This window comes from Rhinoraja longicauda, chromosome 1 (genome assembly GCF_053455715.1).
Source record: "Rhinoraja longicauda isolate Sanriku21f chromosome 1, sRhiLon1.1, whole genome shotgun sequence".
Classification (NCBI taxonomy): domain Eukaryota; kingdom Metazoa; phylum Chordata; class Chondrichthyes; order Rajiformes; family Arhynchobatidae; genus Rhinoraja; species Rhinoraja longicauda.
In genome coordinates this window covers 48208893-48217333 of record NC_135953.1, presented here as the reverse complement: position 1 = coordinate 48217333, position 8441 = coordinate 48208893, and the positions used below count along the sequence as shown (strand labels likewise).

At 41.5% G+C, this 8441-nt stretch overlaps 1 protein-coding gene across 1 annotated transcript; it reads left to right on the top strand.

The window, feature by feature from the left end:
- Window positions 1-4178: 4178 nt before the first annotated feature.
- esm1 (endothelial cell-specific molecule 1) lies at window positions 4179-8106 on the top strand. The gene is made up of 3 exons (XM_078410114.1): window positions 4179-4501; window positions 5541-5696; window positions 5971-8106. Exons 1-3 carry the CDS (start codon window positions 4198-4200, stop codon window positions 6072-6074), a joined length of 564 nt encoding a protein of 187 aa, XP_078266240.1. The 5' UTR covers window positions 4179-4197; the 3' UTR covers window positions 6075-8106.
- The last annotated feature ends 335 nt before the right edge of the window (window positions 8107-8441 follow it).

Sequence of the window (8441 nt, the reverse complement as noted above, 5' to 3'; positions counted from 1 at the left end):
GATCAGGTCGTGGTCTTGCAGCCTCTGGAACACAGTGCGAAGGTGGACCAGGTGCTCTGGGACCGAACGACTAGCAACCAGAATGTCATCGAGATAAATAAACACAAAAGACAATCAGCGACCCACATGATCCATGAGACGCTGGAATGCCTGAGACGCGTTTTTGAGACCGAACGGCATGCGCAACCACTCAAATAACCCGAACGGAGTAATCGTAGCCGTCTTGGGAATGTCCGGTGGGTGGACAGGGATCTGGTGATATCCTCGCACTAAATCGATCTTAGAGAAAACGGTAGCGCCCTCGAGGCTGGGTGAGAAGTCCTGTATGTGAGGGATCGGATAGCGGTCAGGCCGGGTGGCAGCGTTAAGACACCGGTAATTTAGAGACCATATGCAAGGGGGAGGCCCACGGACTGTCTGAAGGCCGAACAATGCCCAGTCGTTCCAAATTCAGGAACTCCTCCCGAGCCATGGCCAGCTTGTCGGGAGGTAGGCGCCGCGCCCGGGCGAATACAGGCGGCCCCTTGGTAGGGATGAAGTGGACGACACCGTGCTTAGCGGAACGGGCATCGAACCGCTGTACGAGGAGCTGCGGGAAGTCGTACAGCACTGCTCTCTGGTTGTGGTAGGAATGATTCAGTTGCCGGATAACAGCTGGGAAGAAACTGTCCCCAAATCTGGAGGTGTGCTTTTTCATACTTCTATCCCTTTTACCTGATGGGAGAGAGGAGAAGAGGGAGTGGCTGGGGTGCGACTTGTCCTTGATTATGCTGCTGGCCTTGCCGAGGCAGCGTGAGGTATAAATGGAGTCAATAGAAGGGAGGTTGGTTTGTGTGATGGTCTGGGCTCTGTCCACAATTCGTTGCAATTTCTTGCGTTCTTGGATGGAGCTGTTCCCAAACCAAGCTGTGATGCATCCTGATAAAATGCTTTCTATGGTGCATCTGTAAAAGTTGGTGAGAGTTGCAGTGGACATGCCAAACTTCCTAAGCCTTCTAAGGAAGTAGAAGCATTGGTGTGCTTTCTTGGTTGTTGCTTCAATATGGGTGGTCCAGGAGAAGTTGTTGGTGATATTAACTCCTATGAATTTGAAGTTGCCAACCATCTCTTCTTCAGCACCATCAATGCAAACTGGGGTATGTGTACCGCTTTGCTTCCTGAAGTCGATCATTATCTCCGTTGTCTTGCTGACATTGAGAGAAAGGTTGTTGTCTTGACACCAGGACATGATGTTCCCAATCTCCTTCCTGTACTCCGTCTCATCGTTATTTGATATCCGGCCCACAATGGTGGTGTTGTCTGCGAATTTGAACATTGAATTAGATTTGTACATTGCTGCACATTCATGGGTGCACAAGGAGTAAAGGAGGGGACTGAGAACGCATCCTTGTTGAGGATTACTGTGGGGATAATTTGTCCCCTAAACTCACTGATTGAGGGTCTATTGGTCAGGAAATCGAGGACCTATTTACATAGTGTGTTGCAATGCAGTTATTTAGAAAAAGAATAATTGCAAAGCTTTCAAAAAGAGATCGATTTTCAATGCCTTGTCAGAGATCAGCAAACAGGATCATTCAACAGTCCCATCAAAGATGAGGTCAATGTCCAGTGGGCCCTTTAAAAAAAATTAACACAAAAAATCAATACAAATCTAGTTATATGAATATAATTAGTCCGCAAACATTTGTGATGGTTTACTTGCTTAGGAATAGAGAAGTTGAAAATAGTGTTCACTGATAGGTTGCCATGTAAATGAGTTATACGTAGACACAAGGAACTGCAGATGCTAGTTTACAAATAAAAACAACACATAATGTTGGAGTAACTGAGTGCAGACCTACTGAGTGCTGACCCACTGAGTTACTCCAGCACTTTATGTCTTTAAATGAGTTACATGTTCATGGATGGCAACTTTATTGACAATTGCTGTCACTGTCCCTTACCAGGCAAGTGGTGAGCATTGCACTTCTGACTTGAACTTTGCGGATGCAATCTCATAATAACTAATTATCAGAGAAGACCAGGCGGTTCTTCTGCTGTTGCGGTCATATGATTGATAAGGTTGATTCTGTTAAGCTTACAGAGGAAAATACTTTGATTTGAGAAAATCTGCTACAATTTTCCTAAAATCAAGATACAGTAAGGATATGCATTCAAAATTGTATATTTTCTTGGCAATTCAACATAATTGAGTACTTTAAACCATTTTTAGTAAAGGTAGTAGCCAAACTTTGTGCTTGATTGACCCAGTTTAGGATAGAGGTTAATTTACTAGTATAATGAAAAACCTATTCATTTGTACTTTTCCCCTGAATTATACTTAGTTCAAGGTTCCTCAATATAGATTAAGTGAGTATGTAAAAGAAAGTAAGTGAAAATCAGCAATATCTGGGACCAGGGCACATTTCAGAAAGCTAGATCCTGTCTCATTGCCACAGAAAAGATACTTGAGGATCTAAAATGCCACTATCAATCTCTAATGTCAGTGTATTTTAAACCGCAGAATGTAATTGGTTTAGTATTAATTTTTTATTGAATTGTCAAAATACTAACTCAAGTCTTTGTTTTCATTTTTCTAAGTAAATAAATTCACAATAATAGAAAGGAAAACATGAATATCGAAGGTAGAAACAAAGATAAAAACCCAGATTGTGTTGAAATGAATAGTGTTGTTGAAAATATATATATATTGTGATTCTTTTTGTAAAGCATTGTAAATCAGGCAGCAGCTTAATATCTGTACTCCTAAAATGAGTAAATATAAATATGCAGGGTGTCAACCCAAAATTCTGACAATTTCTCCCCCCCCCCCCCCCCCCCCACAGATGGTACTTCTTATGATGAATTCCTCCAAATGTTTTTTTTTTGTTTTTGTTTCCAGCAATTGCTGTCCCGTGAGTCTCCAAGATAAGGATACAGTTCAATTCATCATTCATAAATCAAGTCAAATCGAGATTATTGTCAAATGCACAAGTATAAGAAGTTGTGCATAAAAGCCCAGTTGAAGGGTGAACATAAAGAGAAGATCAGAAAGATACTTGGACTGGGCCACGTTGTTGATTGTACAAGGAATTCTTCTTGAGGTCAGTCCTAACCAAACTGGCACATTTGCATTGAATGCAGTGAGCCCACATAAACAGCCCACAGCTTTCATGTATCAGACCTCAGCGCACAAAAGGTTCAGCACTGTTACCAAGTTGAAATGTCTTTGCCACATTTCTGAGGTAATTGTATAAATGTAACCCAAAAGCAACACAGGAGTCAATGCACAATCATAACTTCATGTCGCTTGTAATGTTTCAATAACTGTAATATTTAACATTGTCAGGAAGGTCCTTATAATGTGGAGATTGGAGGCATAGTCCATCAAAAGACAACTTCCAACGTGGTTTAGAGGCTGCAGTTGTTTTCATGTATGAGATTCTAAAGGTGCCTCACAGGAGAATTGACACAGTTCTGCACAAGATGATTTTAGGCCGAGGAACCAAATTTTAGATGTTAGGGAGTATCATAAAAGCAGAAAGGTAGACCTTATGGCTTAATGAGGTAGATGAACAGGAAGATAGAGGTGGGATCGTAGAATGAATTCCCGATCCTCTGTAAAAAGTCATATTTTTTCTCCTAATCAGATCGACTTCCCAGCTCCTCAATCTATCTAGGGTGCAGATCTTACCAGGTGCGGCTGGTTCTTGAAGTGTTGATTTTCTGAACTAAGGTTAAAAAAATGTGTCTCTCTCAAAAGTGCACTTGACAGGAATTCAGTCGCACACGTGTCAGTAACCAGAATCAGTGGCAAACACTGAGCAGTGCCTGCCGGGCTCTCCCTGCCGGGCTCTCCCTGCACACTCCCAAGAGCTGCATTTTTGCTGTTGTTCTTCGCGTCCTTGAACAGTTGACAAAGTACGTGTGAGATCCAGTCTTAAAATCTTTACAAAACAACTGAACATAACATCTTACGTCAATGCATCTGTTCAATTCCTGGATGGCAAACCCGTGCGACATGTTTAATTCCATCTACTTCCAGCCCGGATTTAGAAACCTACAACACAAGCTGGCCAGAGGACAACAACACCGGATTTAGGAAACTGACCCGGTGAAAAACATGTGGGCATCCGACTGATAAAAAGCCCAGTGCCTGTCACGCCGCACTTCAGGGTCACACTCGGTCCAGGTGTAAGGTGGCGACACAGTGCAACCATGTCCAGTGCTAGTGAGCGTTTGCTGCTGCTGGTCTTCATTGGCACCGTGGAAGGGTTCACGCTGAAATATGCAGTCGACTGTTCCTACTCTTGTGATCGGACCACCGCTTGTCCCCATACCGCGGGCTGCAAGAGGACAGTGCTGGATGACTGCGGCTGCTGCCATGTGTGTGCGGCCGGCAGGGGCGAGGTGTGTTACCGCACCGTGGCCGGGATGGACGGGGTTAAATGCGGGCCCGGACTAACGTGCGTCTTCAACAGCGAGGAGGACGACTTTGGAGACGAGTATGGCATGTGCAAAGGTAAGTACAACGAGAGAAATACGAGTTAAATTACATGAGCAAAAGCACATAGTGCTGGAGTAACTCCGCGGGCCGGGCAGCATCTGGCTGGAGAATAGAAGGGTCTCCACCCGAAACGTCGCCCATTCCTTCTCTCCAGAGATGCTGCCTGTCCCGCTGAGTTACTCCAACATTTTGTGTCTGTCAGTGGGGGAAATGGATCTGCAGAGTTCCTCCAGCACTTTGTGCATTGTTGTTAAAATAAAGGACGGGATCACGGGTATTTTTGTTACAAATCCCGCTTTAATCTGGAGCGGACCAGGTAAATGTCCAATAACGATGTATTTGTGAAACAGGTTGACTTGACTGTCCCACCTGCCAACATCAGCGCTATGTTGGACGCTCGCTCTCCCAGTCGCACATCGCTGGCGAACTCAGTTGCAGCGATCTCAGTACAGCACTCTATTGTAATCTTGAAAGAGTTTTGCAAAACAACAAGAAAACGAATCTTTATAATCTACTGCAAAGTGCAAGCATCAAGTGTATCGCTCTCGCACACTCAAACGACACGTATCCTTCACCTCGACCCCAAACATCACCTATCCATGTTCTCCAGAGATGCTCCCTGGTCCGCTGAGTTACTCCAGCACTCTGTGACCGTTCCTACAATTGTCAAGGAAAAGGCATCAGATTGGTATAGTGGTTCTGGCTTTATCATCCAACTCACCCGCTTCACATCAGAGTTTAAATTCCAAAGCAGATTCTAAACCATCGGCAGATACAGTATTTCCAAAACCGAATCGGCTCCACAGTGTGGGGACATCTTCACGCACTAATTCAAGGGAAGCAATGCTCGAAATTGTGCATGATTAAAAAATAATTTAGAAAAGTGATATAATTCAATACGAAGTTCGAATGTATACATACCATCCATCGCCCTTGATATTTAATCGCCTCCGTTAACGTTATTCTTATTGTATGATTGTCGTTGTGCCCTGTACAATGACAATAAAGATATATTGTATTGTATATGTTTCTGATTCGGATGTTGCTCTTTCAGATTGTCCCTTTGGAACCTACGGGTTGGAATGCAGGAAAGTCTGCAAGTGTCCGTCCGGTATCTGCAACAGAGTGAACGGCCAATGCACGAAGTTTCTGTTTCCTCAAGTCCCTGAGGCAAAACCAGGAATCCGGAGGAAATCTGCGTCTCCCTCAGGTAATGTGCGGCACAATGCAGCGGCGTTTAGTTTGACTTTTGGCCATTCAGAGTTGTTTCAGCATCTACTGAATGGTAAAATAGCACAAGGAAAGGCACTTTAATATAACTAATGACACTGAAACGTCGCTTTGTTCAGCTCTGCAAGAATACTTGTATTCGAGGCTGCGATTTAAAAATAACATTGAATGCATTAAGAGGCAGAGACTTCATTCGATGCAGATTTCTAGTTCATTAAAAAAATCCGAGTAAATGTACTAATCCTTTAAAACAGGAAACGAGCAAGGATCGGGCTTTAGCAGCGATGACTTGAAGTCGAATGTGCTCAGAGATAAAACGAACAGTTCGATTGGAGAGAAACGGCAGCCCCCTCGCTGATGTTCGCCTGGATCTCTCTCTGTTCGGCACGATTGTGACTCACCATTCAAACTTGTGGCGGCAACTTCCTTCGTCGAACAACCAATCTGTGTCGTATTTAAGTATGTCTTTGTGGACATTGAAAGTGTTTGTATAGAAGTCATATTTTTTTGTATAATTGACATTCTTGACTTATTACATTTTGTAAAAAAAAAAGTGCCTTATCAAAAATGTGAAAGTCTTCAAATTCAATGGTAGCTTTTGGAAACCCCAGGCGAACACGATGTTCTAACAATAGGAGAGATGTGGTGGTGAATGAACTTCAGATGCTGTTGAGGACACCATGCTACATACCAATGACATCTGAAATAGACCAATAATTATTTTGTAGATATTTGCCCATTTGCCCTATTCCAAACAAAAATATTTCCTATTTCCTTCACTTCTACTCTGGTGCCAAAAACTCTTCTCTTCAACGAACCTTAAAGAATCAATGAAGCCCAGGTCATAGAGTCATAGAGTCCTACAGCACAGAAAGAGGCCCTTCGGCCCATCGTGTCCGCGCCGCCCGTTACCAAACTTGAGTATTTACTCATATTGTTGCAGGGCTTCTCTAGCAAACTCCTAATTCTTGAAAAGATGGAGGAATAACTAAGCATTTGACAGATCTTCTATCACTTTGAACTTATCTTTCCAACTCTTATAACTTGTTATTTCATACAAATAATAATGTTCAGTACTGCTTTGAACTTTACTTTCTTAAAAAAAACCAAAAAGGAGTTTATGGGTCAAATGAACCTTGAACATCATTCAGTGAAGTCACAACTGATCTGATTTTGCTTTCAACACTGTCCTTTTTTCCCATTTTGAGTTATCTTTCATTTAGGTTTTGAATGATTTAAAGATACAGCATGAAAACAGGCCTTTAGGCCCACTGACCACGCTGTCCATTTATCATCCATTCTCACTAGTTCTATGTTATCCTACTTTCTCATCCGCTCCCTACATACAAGGGGCAATTTACAGTGGCTGTCTTTGGGATATGGGAGGAAACCGGAGCACCTGGAGGAAACATATGGTCACAGAGAGAATGTACAACACAGACAGCATCCCAGATCAGGAGCGAACCCAGGTCTCTGGCATTGTTTTAAACCCATGCCTTTTCCCTCTTTCCAATATTTCAATCAAATTGAAATAAAAATGTACTTATATGTTTCCAATCCTTTCTCTAATATGCTTTATCTTGACCTCACACAATATTTCTCTTAGTTTTTTTAATTTCCTATCCAATTAAGTTTTACATAAGAACACAAGTAATAGAGTGCAAGAAGTAACCACATATGGACCCTCAACTCCAGTCCTCCATTCAATAGGATTCTGAAATTGTAAGTTTACTTCCTACACACCACTCATTTTTCTTGAAAAAATGAGTGAGGAATCAAAGCTCCATTGTGAAAAGATGTAGTTTCTATCCCAATCAACTAGCCCTTTTGCTGTGGCAATGTCCATTATTTCAAATTCTCCCAGCCTACAGAAACAATCTTGTAGTGTTAATCCTTTTCAGAATTTCATATTTTCCATTGAGAGGACCCCACATTTGTTTGAACTTCAGCTGGCATGGGTTGCATTTCTTCAATCTCCTTTTAGTTCTCTCAACCAGAGAAGCTGTCTACAATTATTGCATAGATTCCAAGGCAAATATTTTCTTCTCTGAAAATCAAAACTGCACATTCAATTCCAGGTTCCTCTTTTTAATAATGAAATTTCAATTAAGCCTAATATAATTTTTACCACATTAATTGCTTACTGTAAAAATATTTTATCTTTTTGCACTTCAAGAACACTGAAAGTCAATGTTTACCAGTTTTTCTCCATCTAACAATAATCTATTCTTCATTCTAAAGTGTAGCAAATCACATTTTCCTATACTATAATCTTTTATTCACTGTGTTATTTTTTTAATGCATGCAACTACAACATGAAACTGATGCAAATATTTTAGTGTTGCATGACTTTTAGAACTGAAAGATGAGTATAAATTCAGATCTATTCTGTGGAGGTATGTAATTTTGAAATAAACTATTAAAATTATTTAAGATGTATTTTTCTCATGATTCTGCAATCCTTTTGGATATGATATTTGCTTCTCAGAAAATATAAGACTTTTGAAGGTTGTGTGCCAGACTAGCTTAACCATATTTTTACAAATTTTACATTAGTTCCCAATGTGTTTCAAGTAATAAAGAGAACAAAATTACCAACTAAATAGAGATAAAATGCTGGAGTAACTCAGCAGGTCAGGCAGCATCTTTGGAGAAAAGGAATGGTTGATGTTTAGGGTCGAGACCCTTCTTCAGACTGAGAGTCAGGGGAGAGGGAAACTTTCTC